The 23,564-nt window shown below is 40.1% G+C and overlaps 1 protein-coding gene across 1 annotated transcript in view; it reads left to right on the top strand.

Annotated features, from left to right (window-relative positions):
* Nucleotides 1-1,039: 1,039 nt before the first annotated feature.
* Nucleotides 1,040-23,564, top strand: part of sult4a1 (sulfotransferase family 4A, member 1) — a 45,570-nt gene continuing 23,045 nt past the window's right edge. The window contains exons 1-5 of the mRNA XM_033614829.2: nt 1,040-1,391; nt 17,518-17,648; nt 21,531-21,611; nt 22,452-22,578; nt 22,705-22,799. Coding sequence (XP_033470720.1) covers nt 1,223-1,391; nt 17,518-17,648; nt 21,531-21,611; nt 22,452-22,578; nt 22,705-22,799 — 603 coding nt within the window. The 5' untranslated portion in view covers nt 1,040-1,222. The remainder of the gene's footprint in view (nt 1,392-17,517; nt 17,649-21,530; nt 21,612-22,451; nt 22,579-22,704; nt 22,800-23,564) is intronic.

A 23,564-nucleotide genomic window follows, 5' to 3' on the forward strand; every position in this document is an offset into this window, starting at 1 on the left:
TCTAATAAATCATAAATGTAAGAACTTCTGACCAACCTATGTAAATTTCAGGCAGTACAAAACTTCTGGCTAGGCCGCATCCATTTCCACCTGAAACCCCACCTACTTTTGGTCAAACTCCGCCCATTCCGAGTACAAATAAAGATAATTTAGTTTGCTGAACAGGTACAGGTACAGATACAGATGATGGTGTACTCACTCATCCCTTCGTATTATACTATGACATTTTTTAAAATACTATATTATAACTTTTTTATGACTTTTTTATGACATACTATCAACAACAACAGTGATATTATGTATCACTCAATTTTACATTTTACTTTTGAGCCTAATACAATTGAAAGAGAAATACAGTACGGTGTTTGACATTGATTGTACCCACAGCAGTCAAGCAATGACTTCTGCCTGGGTATGGCAACACCACTTGTACAAACCACACACAGAAATTGCAGTAGCCTACACCATTACTTTGGGTATCAGCAGAAGAGAGAAAGTAGTTCCTACATGAAACTGCTCACAACAAGGTCTGTAGATTATCTTGAGTAGCAGGTCATGATTTCTGGAAAAAGACATTGCTGTTCAGTTTTTTTTGCTGTGTATTTTTTTAGTGCTTTGAGCACCACATACTGGGTGCCATCTAGTTCCATAGTAATGGAGAGAGGGCAGAGGGGAACTGTTCCTTTAAAGTATTATGACCTCTGTATGTAGCCTAATATCTAATCGCATATTAAAGTCAAAAGCACTCACAAACACTATAAAAAACTTATAAGACCCATTAATAAAGAATAGAATATTTTAGGCCTACACAGTTTATGTGACAACATAGTAATTGAGTAGGCTGTATGTAAGACCATAGGCCCATAATAATATTATAGGATTATTACAGCTGCCTCATAGGTTGTACTGGAGCAGAGCTCTGTGTAATGTGCTGGGGAACATTCTTCCCCTGCGGTCGCGCGCATCCTCGAGCTCGGCTAGAGTGGTCCTGATGCTGGGACTTGTGCGCGCGCATTACATCACTTCTCCCCCGCGTGATTGGCTGTAGGTCAACTCGTCCGCCTGCCGTGCAGCATTCACAGCAGCGGCGTTTCAAATCAACCTCAACACCATCATCATCATCATCATCATCTCCACGTCTGATTGAATTCAAAAAAAGGGGAAAAACGGTCGCGTGGGTGTGCGCGTTTTCTTGTTCTTGCACTGGCGGCTGGTTTCGAGGATGGCCGAGAGCGAGGCAGATACGCCGAGCACGCCGATTGAGTTTGAGAGCAAATACTTCGAGTTTGATGGAGTGCGGCTGCCGCCCTTCTGCAGAGGGAAGATGGAGGAGATCGCCAACTTCTCCCTCAGAAGTAGCGACATATGGATCGTCACCTACCCGAAGTCAGGTAAACAAGTCTCTGCGTCACCTTCGGGGCACGCTGCTCTCTGTGCGTTCACATTTGTTGGCTGTTGGCATCTCTCTACTGCAGCGGTGATTGCAGGCTTCCCTTGTGATTATCAAAGTTTCATATGAATATAAATAACAACACAGAGACAGCAGATGTGCAGCTTTAATCGGTCATAGGGTTCATTTTGAATAACGCACAGGCCACAGTCATCATGAAAGTTGGACATCAGGTCGTGTTTTATATTTAACAGCACTGGGTGGGTCACAGTTACCTAACATCCCTGTTTATATTGCGCTTGTGCAACACAATTATATTTTATAGGCCAATATCACGCTTTTACAAGCAGTATCCCATCATGCATTACATAATCTGATGCAGACAACAATTGATGAATGCCTAATAGTGCATCAGTAAGCCTACACGTCTAAGCTGGCCTTTATCAGCCACCATAACACGCGCCATGAGACGCAGATGGAAGTTGGTGTTTACATCTAGCTTCAGAGTGTCGTTGCGCAGCTCTGCAGCAGGCCGGCTGCCGCGCGGTGCCCTGTTGTGCGCTGGGTGGGTCCGGTCATGTGACGGCTGGTGGGCAGCTGGGGCTCGATGTCAGCATGCAGAAGGACAGTGGGAGTTGAACTGTTGACATGTGAATTAAATTTTTGTTTTGTTGTTGTTTTGTTTTGGTTGAACATCTCAGTAGCATAGGGGCACCCACAGGTGTAGATTTCAGGGGACACTTAGGGGACACGTCCTACTCAATATTTAGAACATGTGCATTTGTCCCCTCACCTCCCCTACAAAAGTAGCAGAGGACTTTTATTTTGACAAAATTCATGAATTTGCACCATAAATTTCCACCATATGCACATATTGATGCATAAAAATTCACCTGACTGCAGGAAATATTTGATGCTCATATTTTTCTGGCAGAGGACCCCCAAACCAGGGGCGTACATGTAGACAGTGCAGGCAATGGGATTGCACTGGAGCCCTCGGGGTGGAGGGGCCCGTAGAGAGAGTGGGCCCTTGCATGTGATTCAGATAGCTACCTTGGAAATATACCTGTGTTCAAAAAGGATGATTTAAAAAAGGCAATATTTTAAATTTAAAGATGGTGCCAATAGCTATATATATCATCATAAAGGCAAACCCAATTGCATAATGGCTTTTGCTTTTTCTTTTTTTTTTTAAATTGTCAGTAGCTAGCTAAAACAAAATTATGTTCTTTTTCTACATAAGCTATAAAATATATTAATGAACTATAAAGTGATTCAATGAAATGATTAATTTCTTACTTTCTTTGATTTTTTTTTTGTCAGATATGCAATGATGATTTCTGGGTAATATGGTTGCGGATGTTGTCCAATGTCAAGTCTCTATTTGTGTTGAAACAATACATGCATGACTGCGTGCACTAGGGCCCGTCATAGTAATGTGCACTGAGGCCCATTATAACTTCCTTACACTACTGCCCTAAACCCCCCATTTATATGCTCTTATCCACTAACCCCATGAATCCTTTTTTTAGAGTGATGGATTTCTACACGAAGTAAGATGGACAGTTACTGTTTTTTATTCTTAATCCTTACATCCTTGCAGAAGTATTTGATCTAATCTAGAAGCTTAGTGATGCTGCGCTAATGTACTGCTGTATAGCTGGAGAACTAAGCACTAACTAGCAGGCTAGGATGGTGCTCGTCAGCAACAACAGCTTCATGATTTTCTCTGGGTTATCCTTACTGTATCTGTTAACTCCACCCTCCTTTATTCACAACTGCACATCACTGTGTTCAATAACAAGCCACTAAAGAGGGAAAATTCAGGGTCAGAGTCCACCAAACTTGAACATGACGTCCCTTTTAGAAAATCCACTGATCACAGCAGTTCTATTGAAATACATTGAATGTGTCATTCTAATTGGCCAGGCCTTTAGTTATGTTTAAGCATGTTTATAATTATTGAAATAAGCAACCCACAAAAAATGTTGTCATTGTATGTCTCTGCAAACCACATTTGCACACAGTTGTGTTGTGGAAACACTGAAACTTTATATTTCAACACTGTGGTTAGGTATAGGCACAAAAACACATAGTTGTGATCAGAAAAAGATTAAATTGTGGCTTAAAATACCGGGTAACCTGGTTTACCTTGACATCACTGGAAAAGCAGAAAAAAAATCACTTTTAATGCTTAAAAAGCTGCTTGAGACATAGTGACAGGTAGCTACAAAACACCCATGTTTTGGTGCCTAAAAAGCTGCTGGAAAAACACTGATAGGTCTCTACAAAACACCCATGTTTGATGCAAGTCACTACTACTGGAAACTTGCTAAAAAAAACTTTTTTGTTGTTTTTTGGTCTCAAAGAAGTGGTCTGCATTGGTCTGCAGCTTTGCAGGTATTTCACCTAGGTGACATGCCATCCACCATCCCCCTCCACCTCCAGATGACAAAGACAGCTCATACACCATGTCACTTTAGAAACTGAATTGATATGATATGTATGAAACATACTAATGTAATGCACTTGTGGTTTGCAGAAATGTACAATGCCAATATTTTCTTCTATTGACTGGACTGACAGAAAGGAGTTTGAAAACCAGGCCAAAATAGGGGTCATAGGGTTCAATGGGTGCATGACTGAGTGAAAGCATACACTACAGACTTTATTAAAGCAATAAATAATGCTCAATGGGTTTAATCGCATGAATGCACTGTATATGTGTATGCAGATGTAAGTAGGTAGAATGCAGCATGTTGCTGTATCATACTGCTGCACACATTCTGTTACATGATACTGTGAGAGACAGCAGTAGAGCCAAACTCTCCTGGGTGTAACAGATTGTGCTGCTTCCTGTTTAGGTTTTGCCCTGCAAGCATAGATTTGTGCTGCATCCTCCCATTACTTCCAGAGGGGCCTCGTGTTAAATGTACAGGATTTGTTCAGACCCTTCTGGAAATCAGTACCTCTCGTGCTGGCTGACTGACTGTGGAAGGAAAAGTGCAATTCTCTCAAAAATCTCAAATAAACTGCAAAAGGAGTTCTTTGTATTATTTTATTATTATTTTACAGTTCGCCAACTAAAACACTACAGCTGCACAAATAACATCATACAATTCATCAAATAACTGTGTGAGTTATCACCTGTAGAGATAAATGGATAATTATTATTAGCAGAGTTTTACAAAGCTTTTTAGTTTTCTTTCAGCTCATGTGCTGGTTTTACAGTGCCCAGTTTTCATGTTTAAGTTTATCTGTTTTCATTGAAAAATCCAGATAAAGCCTGTGACTATGGGGAATACAGAGGAAAATGTAGTTGCTAGAGAGGCAGATATTTCCCTCATGATTTGGTTGAGACTGAAAAAAACCTAAGCACTAAATACTGGACATCAGTTCTAGAATCATGACCTTAGCTAAATGCTATTAGTCTTAATGTACTTAGAATTTAAGTATGTAAATTCAGTAAACATAACTTAAGACTAATAGCTAATCTTATTGATGAAGTAAACATAACTTAAGACTGAAAGATTTATTTACTTACTTTTTTCAAGGCAAGCAGTTTCCTAGATTTTTTTTAAAGTAAGATCAGCTTGTCAGATTTTATTACAAACTGAATTTATGAGCAAGCATATTAGCTCAAATGCACATATAACTTATGGCACTGTTTGTGGATGTCTTTATCATCAGATAAATCATTGATAATATGATGGCCGTGATATATAATCTCATGACACACTTTAAGAACAATATCTAATAAGAGGAATTCAGGAAATTCTAATTTTCTGTCTTCTTTACTTCTAACAATCATAATATTACTTTTGTTAGCATTATATTTGATGCTAAAAACCATATCGTGAGCAAACCTTAAACGAATGCACCAGAATTACTATATAAAACACAAATCATGAGCCAGTAATTCGTACTACGTAACCACGAACATGTAATCAGTGGGGCTGCAATCACATGACCAATGCACTGACGGGAGTAAGGACACAGTATAAAGAGCAAAACTTTAGTTAAGGAGACAGGTTGAGGTGGTGGACTTCACTTGCCTAAACCTAACCTAAGTAACTTGACATTAAGTACGTATCATGAGGACACCAAGCATGTTTGTTTTCCTAACCCTAACTTACATAACTTTACTTTCCTAAACCAAACCTACGTAACTTTACTTGTCTGACCCTAACCTACATTACTTCATCTGTCTATACCTAACCTACATAACTTCACTCGCCTAAATCGGAGCTGATTAGCTTGAAGTTCAAACATGACAGTGTCCAACCATGTTTCTTTTCCTTAGCCCAACCTACTTAACTTCATTTGCCTAAACCTAACGTACGTAACATTACTTAACCTATCCTATGTAACTTTACATGCCTAAACCTAATCTACTCAACTTCACTCGCCTTAACCTTACCTACTTAACTTCACTTGTCTAAACCTAACCTACATAACTTTACTTGCCTAAATTGAACCTACTTAACTTGACTTGAAGTTCAAACATGACAAATGTCAAACCATGTTTCTTTTCCTAACCCTAACTTACATGACTTTACTTGCCTAAACCTAGGCTACGTAACTTTGTGCTGAGTACATGATTTTACATTAAGTACATAGCATGACAATGGCATTTGTGGGGTGATAATTCATTAGATACCATAGGAACTATTGTATGTGCATTTTCGTAAGGTATAATACAAACCATTGTATAAGGATACATGCTATATTACATGCATTTAATTTCCCTGTCAGCGTTGTTACTAGCACACATAACTACACATAAATGCCTTTGTGAATCCACACAGACAGGGATGTACTGTATGGAGAGAAGCTGACACACATATCTCCCACATCTCACCAATATGTTGTGCTTGCCTAGATGTCAAACAAGCTTATTGTTTGATCCAATTTGCGGTTTGGAGGCAGTTTCATAACAGAACACAGGAACTGAACTGTACACATGAACATTACACCCAAATCTTTACAAGTAATTAAAAAATAGCCATGTAAATGATTCCAAACAAAATGTACTCTATAAATTCCGTAGTTTCCATAGTTTTAATACAAATACCCATATTAACCAACATCAGGACCTGCATCACGGCCAGCTCATAAAATTACCAGAGAACACACGCAATCTCACATATTACTTATAATAAATCAAAGACAGACTCAGATATTTCCAGGGCATGGTAGGCTGACATCAAAGCTAATTTTTCAGGCTCATCATCAGTGACGTCTGATTCACCAGGTCTAAAACTACGAATCACATCAGCCTGGGCACAAGCACCAAGAACACTCGCTTTCATAAGTTGGCCACAGCAAGATCTGGAATGTTCCCTCAAATTTCTAGACAAAAACAAATAACGCTTGATCTGAACTTAATATCCTTGCAGGCAAATCAGCACGCAACTGGCCTCTCCTCTGTTACTCTGTAGCTTCCTGCATACAATGGTAATGTTATTGCATAAAAACTCTAAATCCTGGTGATGTGAATGTTTGACATTTAAATATCAATTTACCAAGATGACGCTGTGGAGTGAAAACAGTGACTGTGTTTACAAGGTCTTTAGTATCCCGGTTTTGATTGGGTTTTTTAAGTATCCCGTTTTTGTGTTTGTGCATGTAAACACCATATCCCGAATTCAGAAACCGGGTTATGCCCTTTTCCCGGTTTCAAGAAACCTGGTTTTGCCACCTGGAGTACTCCGATAGAAGCTGGGATACTGGAGCATGTATACGCCTTATCCCGGTTTCATGAATGGTTCAACTACGTCACACAGCCGGCTGAAGGATGCCCTACTCATTCTGAAGTTTTTTCTCCACTCTGAATCTGTAAACTCCATGAGAACGATCCTATCCCACCAGTCACGGCTACGTATTTTCATCCACTGTTGCCTTGTACTGCTTGGTGGCAGTGACAGCCAAATACCTATCAAAGTTGGTGACGTATTCAATATTTGTTGTCGCTCTCTCCTCCCATTGCTGAAGATGAAGTGGATGAGCCATAGCTGTAATGCGACGTGAGTATTTACTAACGCTAAGCCCGCTAGAAGCCACAGAGGTCTCATTTTTGTCTTACTTCTAAATATAATAAATATATCACATTTCCCGCTCAATCTGTTGTAAACAAAAGACGTAAAAGACGAAACACACGCCTGCGCAGATAGGATGCAGTGATCAGAAAACGGGTTACTGGTATTTATCATGTATACAGGGATATGAATAACCGGGTTTCTCTGTGTTCCATGTAAACATCATATCCCGGATATGCTCAAAGCCGGGATAAGCCTCAAAACCGGGATACTAAAGACCTTGTAAACACAGTCATTGATGCAAACAGTTAAGAACTGCTGTTTCTTGTGCACATGAGAGAAGCAGTCAAAAACATGAACCAATTCCTCTCCCCCCGCTCCCTGTTGTCTGTCCTCCTCTGGTGCAGAGGGAAAGAAGGCACATGGCAGGCCACATGGTTGGGACGCATGCAGCAGAGCTGTGAGGCCATTGGATTGCATGTGACAGTTTTGGCCAATTAGATTTGCAGGGTTCTATAAATCGAGGGGGGTGACCGTGTTTGGGGTTGCTCACCAGTTGATGGTAGTGCATTTATGACTGCTTTGACATCAGCCATACGCTCAGTCAAGCTGTACACCTCTGCATTGCACACACACACACACACACACACACACACACACACACACACACCTGGCTAACCTGAAGCACAGACACTGAGGAGAGAGCATCCTCTGCTCTGGCTGCATGCTGTGCACTGTTGTGCAGAGCAGAGGTTTGCAAAATGAAAATGATGCAAATTTAAAGAGGTACTCGATTCTACATGTCTACATGTCAACATAACCACTAGCCATGGAGGATACAACTCAGCCTGTGTGCACCATAACAGTACAATTTCTTCTGTGGCTCTGGAGGAGCTTTCTGATGTCTGAGAAAATAACCCCGATGATGTCATCGGGTTATCTCAGCTTGGACTTCAGGACTATAAATTCTTACTAGCAAACAAACAACAACCAGGCAGGAAGAGCCTAATGAAAGCTCATACTAATTGCATTATGGGATATGTAGGAATTATTGTTTTTTGGAACTTGACCCTGTAGAGTACCCGTCAGAATATCTCAGTCTCTGCTGCATTAATTTTGACCATTCCTTATTTAATCTGTCCCTGGCAATATCGTGTAGCTTTAAACAGTATGATGAGTCTGTGACTTTGTTGTTCACATGTTCAAGTTTTCAATTGACACCAAGAGCAGAATTAGAAACAAAAGCAGAGAATTACTCTGAAAAAGGATAGATAATATAAATATATATTTTTTTAAAAATGTAGCGTTGAAATTCAACAACACTGTAAATAATGTTTAATAGTCCCAATAGGTATCTACACTACATCACCAAAACTATGTTGCTTTCATATTGTATGACCTAGAAACATTCCAATATTGATTCAGATACCTTTACTTGCCAATACAGAGTACCGGTACTGATCCGATACCACTGCATTGAATAAATAAATGAATAACAGCTGTGTATATGACTAACCATATATGGATGTGAAATGATTACTATTATTGTTGTAGCCTATTGTACTGTAGCCTCTGCTAATGAGATTTGGCAAAATGTAGAGGAAAGGGCGCTAGACTGAAGACAACTGATGCATATTTTAGTTGCCAAAATGTAATTTTTTTTTTTGGTGTATAGGCTCCACATTTTTACAATAACCATAATAACCATTATTTTTTTTAAGTAAGGTCCAACACTGATGTTGGGTGATAAGGCCTGCCTCGCAGTCTACGTTCCAGCTCAACTCAAAGGTATTGGATGGGGTTGAGGTCAGGAATCTGTGCAGGCCAGTCAAGTTCTTCCACAGCAAACCATTTCTTTATGGAGCTGGCATTGATCATGGGAACATTGCAAGTCTGAAAAAGTAAAAGGCCACTATTGTCTAAAAAGACAGTGCCCTTGATTGGAACCAAGGAGCCTTGGCCAAACCATTAAAAACAGCCTCATACCATAAATGAGTCCTTCCCCTCCAAACCTTACAATTAGCATTATGCCCAGGTGTAACATTGGCATTCACCAAACCAAGGTTCAAGGTTCATTTATTGTCATTCTACAACAAAGGGTTACACAACAAAATGCAAGTTGTAGTTTGTTGCTCAGACTGCCAGAAATTAAAGTATCTACATTACTGATGTACCTCATGTTGCTGAACTGAGCATAAATAGCTGGCTAGTTATAGACTGAATCCCCATGATGCTTTTCTAATAACAACAATAGTAGACAACTGGCAATTGATCTCTAAAAGATATTCTAGATATAGCGTGCTATTAAACTCATATTGATTTTTTTTAGGTGGGCCTTTTCTTATTTTCAAACACGGAAGTAAATAGTGATCAACTTCCGTCTTTTTTGTGCTTGACTTCCGGTCAGCCGCTTTCCCTCATGCTTTCCCTTACCGGAGCTAACAGTGCAAGCTAATTTTTTTCAGTTTTCAATTGTTTATGTTAGTCAGTCAGTTAGTTAGTTAGTCTGTGTATGTTATATAGATAACTGTGCCCACGTTTCCATTATAATGGAAATTTATTCCCTCTAAACGCGAATAAATTGCACGTCAATCATAAATTATGAACCAAAAAAGTACAATCTATCCCGAGTGAGACAAACTGCTTGATCCCCGTCTCCAGTGTACCAGCAGAGAACCTGCAGAACCGAATCAGCGAAAAAACACACCGGGCTACACAGCCTCTCTACCTGAGCAGCTGAAGCTGCGGCTCGCACCCTCGACACACAGACACACAGACGGTGCTTCTGCATGCCAGCCAAACGTGTGCTCAGCTGTGAGAAATAAATATGTGAGGTGTACGCTGCTTTGCTATCTTTTTTTCCCTTTTCTTTCTTTCTTTCTGTCAGCGACATACACTCCTAACATGGGACGGGTTGTTTTTATTGACTGAGTTGATTATTAAGCCATAGTGATGTGCAGATCGGCTCTGATAGCACTCGAGTCAGCATGTGTGCATCAACCATCCAGCCGTTACAACATGATTGAGCTAGCAAAGCAGTTTTGTGTTGCTATGTGTTGTATTTATTCAGTTTTGGGAAATCACGATGTCTAGAAAGCATCAGTGGCTGCAGCTGACAGGTCTATGGCAAGCCGTTTTAACATTTAATCACTAAGTCTGACTATCCGGAATTACCATTATAGATATCAACAATGTCATTTTGACTAGTAGTAATGTCATTGTGACTAGTAGGAATTTTAATTGGAGATATCTATAACGTCATTCTGACTAGTCAAAACTGAATTACAGATATCTATGACATCATTCTGACTAGTCAAAACTGAATTACAGATATCTATGACATCATTCTGACTAGTCAAAGTCAAGTTTATGGGGTTTGTCATTATAGATATCTACAATTACATTATGACTATCTATAATTCCAGTTTGAGATATCAACAACGTCATTTTGACTAGCAATGTCATTGTGACCAGTATGAATTTTAATTGAAGATATCTATAACGTCATTTTGACTAGTCATAATTCAGTTACAGATATCTACAATGTCGTTTTGACTAGTAATAATTCAGCTGCAGATATCTACAACGTCATTTTCACTAGTCATAATTCGAATTCAGGATATCTACGTCATTTTGACTATCTGAAACTCAATTCAAGATATCTAGAAAGGACCATGTAGATATCTTCAACTGATGATAATTAAAGATATCTTGAACTTGAATTATGACTAGTCAAAATTAAATTGTAGATATCTCAAACTGGAATTACAGATATCCACAATTCAGTTACAGATATCCGCAATAAGAATTGCAGATATCCGCAACTACATTGGAGATATCTATAATGACAAACCCCATACACATGAATGGCAAAAATAGTTTGAATCTTACTAGTCAAAATTGAATTACAGATATCTGTAATTAGAGTTTTGACTAGTCAAAATCTAATTACAGTTATCTTGAATAAGAGTTTTGACTAGGCAAAATTATGTTGCAGATATCAGTAATGAATATCCAGCGATTAAATGTTAAAACGGCTTGCCATAGGATGTCATCCGTTAAAAGCCTCCCATTGTCGGATACGACATGAAACTACTCCAGTAAGCTCAATCATGTTGTAACTAAGACATCCGCTGGAAAAAATATTTTTTTCACAGACCATTTATTGAGTTATTACAGACAATGCTAATGGCTAACAGCTAACGGTTAGCCCAGCTAATCTACGATAACCATGTTAATTATTAAACATGCACACAGAAATAGTAATGTTTGTTCAATCATTGTGTTTATAGACTTTACAAACATCAGATTAGTCTAAACGGTGATATAGTGATGTGAAAAATGTGATATATACACATATATAGCTAAACTCAGCAAGGTAAGCGACAAGCCGATTCCCATTTACACAGTGATAAGAGTGCTGGACCGGAAGTGTCGCACAAAAAAACGGAAGCTGGCTGCGTTCTGTTTTGCCTCCATGTTTCCGTGAAAAATAAGGTGAATACATTAATCACTAAAGGCAGTGTTTGCTCAGCGGCATATGATTTTATGTACATGACGCAGGGGTTTTCTAACAAACAAAAATTGTGATTGGGTCTGTAGCTGATCAAATCTGGAGCAAGCAGCAACTTTCAGAGTTTAATATATGTACTTCCTTTCAAATGTCAGTAAGTAAGGTGCCGTACTGCTTGATTTCAACAATAAACTGATGAAAGCAAGGTTTGGAGTCAGACCATGTCCATTTGTGGATATGGAATTTCCCAGGAATGATCAGAAGCTGAATAATACTGCAATCCATCCCATAGAACACAAAATAAAACTCTACTTGGGGTGGCTGTGGCTCAAAGGTAGAGCGCCACCAATGTCCACAAATCAGAATACGGTGGTTCGATATCCGGCTCCTCCAGTCAGCATGTCAAAGTATCCCAAATTGCTCCCAATGGCTGGTGGTGAGTGTGAGTGAATTATAACTAGCAGGGTCCGACATTAAAATGCTACAAAATAAAGGCTGGATGCTGCTATCACATAACACCATGTGAGATCTGAAGGACACTGCTTTATTAAGCAAAGAGAATGGTAACTGTTCAGAGTACAATCAGTTCAACATCCCTAGTTTTTAATAAGCTATCAACAGTGATGTGCATGATCGTGCTGAAAGAGCATGTTCATTTGGGCTGGGTATTGTTAAAAAATTACAATAAAGGTAGGTTGCCAATACCAGTGCCCTTAAAGTGACACAGATAGGCTACCAATAGAGTGCTTCATGTGATGCCCATAATATGAAGGGATTGATGTGCAATGTAGCCATACTTGTGAACTTTTGGGTGGCAAATCAGAATGCTAACCTTTTTGGGACTGGATGAACTCAGTTCAAATTAAAATAGTGAACTATTGGGGCACCGGTGGCTTAGTGGTAGAACAAGCACCCCATGTACAAGGCTGTTGCTGCAGCGGCCTGGGTTCGACTCCAGCCTGTGGCCCTTTGCTGCATGCCACTCCCCCTCTCTCTCCCTTCACACTTGCCTGTCCTATACATTAAAGGCTAAGAAGTCCCAAAAAATATCTTTAAAAAAAAAAAGAAATAGTGAACTATCAATGTGAAGTAGTTTATTTTAATCTGTGTGAACTGAACTTTGAGCTAGCTTTTGCAAAGTGTGAACATGCACAACACTGGCTGTCAGCCTGAGAGCATGCCAGCATTCTGCAGAAAAGTGTGACGTAAACAGGACAGACTGTTCATGCTTTGTGGTTAAAGATGTTTATTTGTTTGACCTCAGGCTGGCCACATGCTGGCTGTGAAAACAATAAACCATGTCACCAAGATTTTAGTCATTTTCTTAAAAAAGCTCTCTTGCTCTTGAAGAAAACTTTTATTTCTCTTTTGTACCGGTTATGATGCATGTTGGATGCATGAAAGGGTCCAGCTGTATTTGATTTACCACCAAAATTCTTAGTTATGTTTATAACCACCACTCCTTAATCTCAGACAGAAGCAGCTCCTCAATTTTAGCCAAACCTTATCAGCTGAATTTAAAACTGTGGCCTCCAGATCATGCACTGTATAGAATAATGTATATAGCTACTGTGACATCATCCACTAGTTTGTGGACTCCCGCTCTGAAGTTTTGGGTTTAGCATTTTGGCCTTTGCCATGTTGGAGTTTTGGAGCCATAAGTGACCATATCTGGATGAGATTGAGGGTGGAGATAATCTAATGCAAACTGCCAGATAGGTAGTAAATACTGTATTAATAATAAAGTGGAATTAAGCTAAAGCTATATCTATACACTATACATGTGCTTTATGTAATTCAGATAGAGAAAAATCTATTGTTCTTTCACTATTATTCAAGTTCAGTATTCAACAAATATGTTAAACTTAATGAACTGGAAAATGGCTACTAATGTACAGATTGATGTATTTGAAGTAAATGGACTGCACTTGTATAGCATTTTTCTAGTCTTCCGACCACTCAAAGCGCTTTAACACTACGGGCTCTAGTTTCGCAGACCGGGCGAAGCGGGGGCGCAGCGCACCTGCGCTTCGCCAACTGGGTGTGGCCAGGCGGATTTTGCAAGTTTGGCACACCGTGCACCTGGCGCAGCTACTCCTCTTTCCCACCTCCGTCCCTCCTACCAGCGCAAGTCGGAAAGAGGGAGGAGAGAAGGCGTGGAGTGGGTTTTACACACATCACACCAATCAAATGAGCCCCCCCCTCGCCCTTAAATGTGCTGCGCAAAGGCATAATGAGAGTTTACTCAATTCTCCATGGCAGAAGAGAGCAGCAGCGTCAGATGGCCAAACTTCTCCCAGGAGAAAACTGATGTTTTGGTCTGGGAGGTCCAAGCTCGCAGTGTCCGAATATACGGAACTGTGAGCAGACCTCCACAGGCTGATGATGCAAAGATAGCCTGGGAGGAGGTCATCACAATTGTAAATCAGTGTTGCGTTTCTCTCGTGCGCGCGCGCTCTCTCTTTCTCTCTCGCGGTCTCACTCGGTTTCTTTTCTTTTGACTTTTCTAAGATGACAGATGTTGAATATATACTCCCTATCTGATGCTGTGGCTGTTTGTGGCTGGCTGAGAGGGATGTGAACTCATTACTTTGCAGCTGTGTTAATCAAATCAGGTTGGGTTTCCATTACGCGTGCCAAATGTGCCAAATGGTGCCAATCCCCTTTGATCTGTCATCAGATGTGACGGGACAGTCGATATAAAGATACATTTATGTGCTGATTGCAGATAGTTGCATTGAATAGTGGTTTTTGTGGGTATTTATTGCATTGTTAATGTGCCTGATATACTGGAAACCTGCCTGTGAGGTTTTGGTGATGTGTGCGCACTGTCTGCCGGTCAGCCAAACTTCGGCTTACACCGGCTGCGCTCCCCCTGCACTGACAGTAGACGTGGTTTCAGTTGGTTCACTGCACCAAGCTGGATCTGTCGACACCTCCCCCTGCTGTGCCGCCACACCCATCTCAGCACACCTCGGTCTGCCAAACTACCAAACTGAGCGCGCCTCAGGTTGCGCTGCTCGAAACTAGCTCTGCGCGGGGTTCGCCACCCTGCACCACCCTGCGCTGCGCAGGGAAACTACAGCCCTCTATGTCACATTCACCCATTCAAACACACATACTAACAGCTGAGGCTACTATATATGGTGCCACCTGCTATCTAGTCAGGGTCCGACGTTAAGGTTTTTTTCCTACTTGCCCTGTCGGGCAAGTACTTCTCAAATCTACTTGCCCCATCTAAATTCTTACTTGCCCTGCCTAAGAGGTTCTTTTTCTGGCTGTGTGGTGCATATTTTCGCTCATGACTTATATCTTACGTCGGCAGAGACGATCAGCCGATGGAGGCAACAGCACATAAAAAAGCAGCACACTGCAACTGGCCCCTCCGAGGACAGAAACAGAAGAGGAAATACACGATTACAGGCCTGGAGTTAAGATATTTTTAGGGCAAGGCCACTTTGGCCTTTGATAAATACAAATTTATTGGGGCATCACGGCCAAAATGTGGGGCACCAAGGCCAAAACCAATGGCGCAATAACAATATGTGCTAACTACACTGAATGAAGACAAAACAATATATGTGCTGAAAAACAGTACTGAGTTTATTAAAACTGGGTGTTTCTTGTTTTGATTCATGTCCCTTATTTTTTAAGTCTTTGAAATCTCTTTATTCTTTTGTTATCTCCTAGTTATTCTTTATTGTCCTTTCTCAGCACATTACATACATTTGACCTCTGCATTTGACCCATCCTACTGTATACACTGGGAGCAGTAGGCAGCCACAGTGCAGCGTTCGGGGACCAACTCCAGTTCTTTTGCCAATGCCAGTGGTCAGGGTTACTGACAGGAGTATTCATCTAACATAGCCTACATATCTTTAATTATATAATTATTTATATGTCTCTATGGATATTTTTATATAAATCCCCAATATTTTATTTGCCTTTAAAAAAATCCTCTTCCTTCATTTAATTTGACAATGTTTATTGTATTGTATTATATGTATTAATTCTCTACAGGATCTTGTATGTTCTTTAATGTGTGTTCAATTTATTAAAAGAAAACAAACAAACAAAAACAACGTTTTTTTGAACCCTGCAGCAAAGTGAACCCTCTTCTTCAGAGCGGATCTTTACTTCCCAGTTTGTTCCTGGCGACAGAGCAGAGTGAACCGTCTTTCTTCTCAGAGGATCTTTGTCCCATGAGAGCAGGCAGCTGTTCTCCGTGGCCGCATTTAAAACATCTTTCGCTGGCGATTTGACAGTCACTAGAAGCACATTATGACCCTTTGTAAAAGTTTCTGTGTGGTACCTGTGTTGTACATGAGCTAACGTTAGCGGGTAAGGACTGAGAGGCTGTCCGGTATGTGTGTGTGTCCGAGTCGGTGCTGCTCGGGCACATGGTCTGCTGGCCCGCCGGCTATTTTTACTTGCCCCGGGCATTCCGGCAACTGTTAAAACTCCCGTTTTTTCCAAAGAAGCGTTCAGGATGTTGGCACACACAAACTCTATCACAGGGGCACCACATATTGGCATGGGAACAAATAAAGCAGCATTATGCGGAGAAAGACTCTACTTTAATGCAGGGATTATAATTATGATTGAATCATAATTATAATATTATTACTTTCATTAATGTTGTTGTAAGCTATTACCGTTACCGTCGTTACCTGCATCTCTCTCTGTCTCTGTCTCTGTCTCTGTCTCTCTCTCTTTCTGTCTCGTTGTGTCATATGTATTACTGTCAGTTTATTATGCTGATCTGTTCTTCTGTCTGTCCTGGAAGAGGGATCCCTCCTCAGTTGCTCTTCCTGAGGTTTCTATCAATCAATCAATCAATTTTATTTATAAAGCCCAATATCACAAATCACAATTTGCCTCACAGGGCTTTACAGCATACAACATCCCTCTGTCCTTATGACCCTCGCAGCGGATAAGGAAAACCTCCCCAAAAAAACCCCTTTATTAACCCCTTTATTTCTACCGTTTTTTCCCCCGTTAAAGGGTTTTTTTGGGGAGTTTTTCCTTATCTGCTGCGAGGGTCCTAAGGACAGAGGGATGTGGTATGCTGTAAAGCCCTGTGAGGCAAATTGTGATTTGTGATATTGGGCTTTATAAATAAAATTGATTGATTGATTGATTGATTGATTGGTATTTTTACTTGATAAGTGACTGTTGGTAACAGCAGCAAGATTCGGACTGAATGACAAAGCCGGCTGAAAATGTGGGAAAAATAAACAAGTGCTTATTTTTCAGTGGCGTATTTGCACTATGGATAATTTAGGCACCACATTTCGACAAGAAAGAAGAATGTGTTGAATAACAAAAATGATAATGTTCGTTTTTCCTGTAATGGAGTGCAATACTAAATCAGTGGAGTAGCAGCCACCATTGCTATTTTTTGGGGGGGCACTTGGGGACAGTAGAATAAGCAGATAACACAACACTGACATATTATCACCACCTTATTACTAATGGCTAACATTTCTTCTAGGTTCATCCCCTGTGTACATTCACTTCCCTTGTTCTCCTTCTGACATCCCCAGACTGATTGACCTCTGGTTCTCACCTTCTAGGCACCAGTCTTCTTCAGGAGGTTGTGTATCTCGTGAGTCAGGGAGCAGACCCAGATGAAATCGGCCTTATGAACATTGATGAACAGCTGCCTGTCTTAGAATACCCCCAACCTGGCCTGGACATCATACAGGTAATGAAGCTGAAATCAAGTTAGCAGTGCTTCAGTTCTTTAGCCTGCATGGTCATTTCTGGACTGCAGGAGGTCTGACTCAGTGGGGGCTTTTAGGTTAAGGTTTGCTAGTTGGTGGAATAAAGAATTGTCACCATGGGTATGCCTTTTGCTGGGCTCAGCAGCACGAGAACAAACCAACACCTTGTTTACTTGGGAAATATGAGAGGATGCTGATCTCAATTTTACAACAGCCCAATCAAAACAATGCTAGCCTCTCTTGTAATTACAAGGACTGTCTGTTGAAAAAGCAAGGTTGATTTAAAGTTCCTCCTTGGACATTGATTAAACCCCTAAAAACTCATCTCTGTTCAACAAAATGACATATTTACAAGTTGTTTTTCCTTGAAAAAGTCCAACACTCAACACCTTCGTCTCATCTTATTTGTGCAGATCTATGAATTTGCAAGTGTATCTCTGCCTCTATCTCCACCCACCTGTCAGCCGCAAGCCTGCAGGTCAGGCTTACCCATGGGTGGATTATGAGACAGTGGGCCCCTGGGCACAGAAATGCAAAAGGCCCCACCACCTCTCCTATATAGGAATAAGACACAGAGACTTTGTGGTGGATTTTCCTTTTTTTTGTTGTTGTTTTGCATCTTTTTGTAGTTTTCTGCATCTTTTTGTGGTTTTGTGTCTCTCTGAGGTATATTTGTGTCTTTTTGGGTTGTTTTGTTTCTCTGCAGTCGTTTTATGTCTCTGTGTAATTCCTTTTCATATCTTTATTTGGTGTTTTGTGCTCCTTTAAAGGTCAGTTTGTTGTTGTTTTGTGTTTATTAAAAGGGGCCAATTTGTGTCTCTTTGAGGTATATTTGTGTCTGTTTGGGTCGTTTTGTTTCCCTTTGTAGTCTTTGTGTCTCTTTGTAGTCCCTTTTCATGTCTTAATTTGTTGTTTTGTGCTCCTTTAAAGGTCAGTTTGTGTCTTTTTGCATTGTTTTGTTTCTCTTTGTAGTCATTTTGTGTCTCTTTGTAGTTACTCTGCATCTCTTTGTGATCATTTTGAGTCCCTTATTGGTTGATACTTGTAAATTTGAGTGAAATTTATCAGATAAAGGCCCCTGACACTTTGGTCCCCTGGGCTTATGCCTGGTGGGCCTATTCAGTAATCTATCCATGAGCGTACCTGCTCACCTTCAACTCTACTCATAGCTCACTACAAGGTTAGAAGTTATAGATAACATGAGCTTTTGGCTTGACTGCGTTATCAAGCAGTTAATATTGTGTTGCTAAAGTTAAATAAAGGTCTCGAGCTCCACATCTGACAAGTTGAAGTAATAGTAAACTTAACTAGCAAAATATGTTACATAGCTATAGTACACCTGGCATCTTCTGTGATACGCCTCATTTTGACGTAGCATTTGGCTAATGATATGGAAAGCCCCACCCTATAAGCTGATGCAATTGGTCCCTTAGGTTTGTGATATAACAAACTCTTGCTGTGTATTTGAGGCTGTTATAAATTGACTGCAGTTCCAAATTCCAAGTTCCAAGGGGAAAATGTTCAGCCATGGTGTTGACTAATTATTTTGTTGATATATCTTGAAGCACATAAAAGACACTGTATGGAAAAGTTATCCAAATTAAAAACTTGATTTTCTTTGGAGGGGGTTTAAAGGCTGATCACATACCAAGCCACTGTTGGATGATTTATATCTTTGGATTTGATCAAACAAAAGTTGTTGACCCATGAGTCTGGAAAGTTCTTAATTGCAGCAATAATTCTTTGGTCTACCCTGAAGCATACAAAGTATTAGCATACATGTGACTGTCTATTCCAGTTCAATCTGTATTGCAACATAGATTGCAAAAGTTTAACACGTGTCAGGTTTTTGGAGAAAATCCCTCTACACGGGCAACGGTTGAAGCACTTTGAATTGTGTGGGAAAAGGTCTGAAAAGACTAATGATGGGGACTGTAACAGCAGTTGTATAGTGTCTTCTGTGACTCTGCACAGGCTTTCTTTCTTATAAACAGAATCCCTGATGATGCCATCACAGCTTCAGCCACATATTTATAACAGAAAGAGTTACAAACCAGGGGGTGGTCTTTTAAAGATGTCAACATTTACCACACAGGGAAGGATTATTTTTTATGTTTCAAGGTTGATTCATAGGCATAAATGTCAGGATATCTCAGCTTCTGTGACTTCAATTTTGACTCTGACAAGTCCCCAAACTGTATAGTAGTGTAATACTGAATCACTGGAGTACCTCTTTAAGAAGACTGCAACAGTGCCCAACTCGTCAAGTATGGCAGCTTGGACAGTGCCCCCCACACATCAAGCTGTGACACTCTAGATACCCCACTAGTGTCAGTTTTGGGCCTTGGATGAACAAAACTGGATACAGCGTTGGAGGCAGGGCCCCGTTCATTCCTATGAAAGTTGCTCAGTGTCGCATGAGGCCAAAAAAGTTTGACTCCTGTGTATGAAATTACCCAGATCTTTCGCTCTGTTTCCATTTTTGGGGGGTCATACAGCAGGGTGGGGGCTAAGTTCAGGTTTAGCACTTCGCTAACTTGAATGATGTTAAAATTATTTAATCGTGCATGTCTTCTAGACTTTCAAAATATTGGACTGAATGGATCAAATTCTGATAGTAAAGGAGTCATTTTCCAAGTGTTGATGTTACAAAAATATTTATCCACTAATCTACAGATGTCTCTTTCACAATGTAAGTCTATCAGAAAAAAAGCCTTTTTGGGGTACAGGGCATCACATGAAAAACGTTGTAATTCCAAGGTTTGGCCACTATTTTAAATAGGCTTCAAAGCCTGGCACTGTTCCTGGGGGCTTGTTTTGTATGTGTCAGTTTCCACAGGTTATAGGCATAGTCTTTTTAAAACAAACCTCCATGTTCACAGGAAACACAGGTTTCATCATCAAAACTGCTTTAGGTTTAGCATCATTCCCAAAGAGAACCTCAACATCTTCATCTCTGCTACCTCTAGCTCTGCCTCCTGTCTTTTCCTCAGTGCCACTGTCTCTAAACCAAATCAATCACTGGTCTCACCACACATTTCTTCACTTCTTTTCCATACTCTCCATTGATCTGGACTGTTGACCCTAAGTACAAAATCCTCCACTTTCTTCATTTCTACTCCCTGTAACCTCACTGTTCCACTAGGGTCCTTCTCATTCACACACATGTATTCTGTCTTGCTATGGCTAACCTTCATCCCCCTCCTTTCCAGGGCATACCTCCACCTCTCAAGATTTTCCTCCACCTACTCCCTGCTCTCACTACAGATCACAATGTCATCCGCAAACATCATAGTCCATGGAGATTACTGTCTAACCTCATCTGTCAGCCTATGGTATAGGTTTCATTTTTGTTATTTACCATACCATACACCTTCAAAATTAATCATTCAGGTCGAAAACAAACAAACAAACAAATAAGTGTTAGCATTATGGCTGCAATTTTTACATTGCATGTTGCAGTATAACAAAAAAACAGGGAACAAATTAGACGTATAGGCATGGAACAACTATACAAGACAGATTCAGAGCCAACATTAGCAAACTTGAACTTCTCAAACACATCATCCTTGCCATTTGGATTTTAAATGGAGTTGATTTATTGACTCTGTCTGTACTTTTTACAATGTGGAATCACATCTTTGTTTTTTAGAGTTTCATTAGGTTTTTTTTTTTTTCTTTACCAAATATCACTGAAAGCCTCCAAGGCCAACCATATTCCTTGAGTGTAAAAGTTGATCACATTTTCCAAGAAATGGAGCTCTGTGTTTTGTGCATGTAACTTTTTGAGCAGAAGACACACCTGTCAGTTCCAGAGCATTCTGCAGGACTGATAAGAAGTAACTTGCTTTGTGTTTCCATAGGAGCTGACATCCCCTCGTCTGATCAAAAGCCATCTTCCCTATCGATTCCTCCCTACAGCCATGCACAACGGAGAGGCCAAGGTCAGCTCACTGACACTGGACAGCACATTAACACTGGCCATGACTATTCATTGCATTAAAGGAATGCTTCATCCACACAATGGCCATTTGTAAATTAATTAGTCATGCCATGTTACCTTGAATTCATAAAAAACTTTGTTTTTCTCAAATACTTACATAAAAAATGGCAGACATATTAATATATAGATTGATTGGGGACCACATTTAACAAAAGCAAGACTATATTAAAACATCCTTATAAACTCACACTATTCGTGCAGTATAATTTAAGTCTCATTCATCCAGTTTTTTTGCTCGGTACTTACCAAACACATGTATTTTTGCTAAAACATAGTATTGGAGTCCGGCTTCGAAGAGAGCATAGATAAGTTTCACTTTACGCTTAATTTTCAATAGTAAGGTTTGAGGGAATATGCATGTGTTAAGGAAGAACTGATTAAGAACTGGATAAATGAGACTTGGATTATACTGCAGGAGTTGTGTGAGAGTTTGTAAACACATGTTTAGATAAAGTTCTTCTGTTTTTTAAATGTGGCCTCCAAGCAATCAATAAATCAATATGTTTGCTGTTATCCATGACGGCATGCCACAAAAAAAAGTTTTTTTCACAAATTGAAGGTAACATGACTAACTGATACACAGGCAGTTATTTGTTTTCACACGGACACCAACACAAACACTTAAAGGAATCATGGTGTTCATGTGTTTCTTTTAATGACAGCAGTCAATATAACAAGCGGTTACGGAAAATGAATAAAAGAATGTACTCCAACAACAGCATTATTTAGGACTGATGTTATGTATCTGACTCTGACGAGTATGGTTGTGGTTCTCTTCTAGGTGATTTACATGGCACGTAACCCTAAGGACCTGGTGGTGTCGTACTACCAGTTTCACCGCTCTCTCAGGACCATGAGCTACCGGGGAACCTTCCAGGAGTTCTGCCGGCGCTTCATGAATGACAAGCGTAAGTATGTAGGTTACTGGAGGACTGGGACACTGTTACCCTCCTTCCAGTTTCAAGTCAGTGAACTCCTTTTGTCTCAATAGTACTGTAAGTTCATCCAGCTGTATCTCTATCTCTCTTTCAAAGTGGGATATGGTTCCTGGTTTGAACATGTTCAGGAATTTTGGGAACATCGTATGGACTCCAATGTCCTCTTCTTGAAATATGAAGACATGTACAAGGTAACATCATCGCTGTCTCTTGTGCTTTTTAGCCTTTATCTGCTAGCTTTTATTTTGACACTGATGTTCACCCAGTAGCCTGGCCATCCTTCGTGAGGATTTGACTCCTCTGACTGTTTTGTGTAATTTAGATATTAGCAAGTGAGTCAGTAAACCTTTCCAGTGGAGCTGCTGTTCTGATGAATGCAACTGTGTGCTGTTTGGTGTGAAGTTACTGTACTGTAACCTGTACTGAAGGAACATTCTGAGCGTGCATGCTCTTTATCTTTACCCTTACACTCTTTTGTACTGCACTTTCATTGACATGTTTTGGTGAACAGATAAAGTTTGCCTATAGTTCTGCCTTGTGAATAGTGTGAGGCTTGAGCAGGTAATATAAAATTGCTTCTGGTAGGGTTGGGTCGGTGTGAAAATTTTCAAACCTGTTCAAAATTAGGCCAAACACCAGACCAGAATGGTATACCAAATTTTACCACTACAGTAGGTGTTGCACCTGACTCAGCAGCTGTTCTAGAGTGGAATATAATGACACACTGAATCCATTAAATATGCACCTCTGTTACTTCCTGTAAACTAACACATAATACCAGCTATGCACTCAAGATCAAACCAAAGACATAAGTAGCCTACTTCAAAGATGGGTGTGTAGCCTTTTTGCTATCATCCTATGTTTGTGACTTTTTTTTTTAAACAGAAAACATGTTTTACCTTGTGATATTTACGGGAAATAACAAACAATATGGCCAACAGCAAGTAGCCTAGCTT

This window comes from Epinephelus lanceolatus, chromosome 23 (assembly GCF_041903045.1).
Source record: "Epinephelus lanceolatus isolate andai-2023 chromosome 23, ASM4190304v1, whole genome shotgun sequence".
Classification (NCBI taxonomy): Eukaryota; Metazoa; Chordata; class Actinopteri; order Perciformes; family Serranidae; genus Epinephelus; species Epinephelus lanceolatus.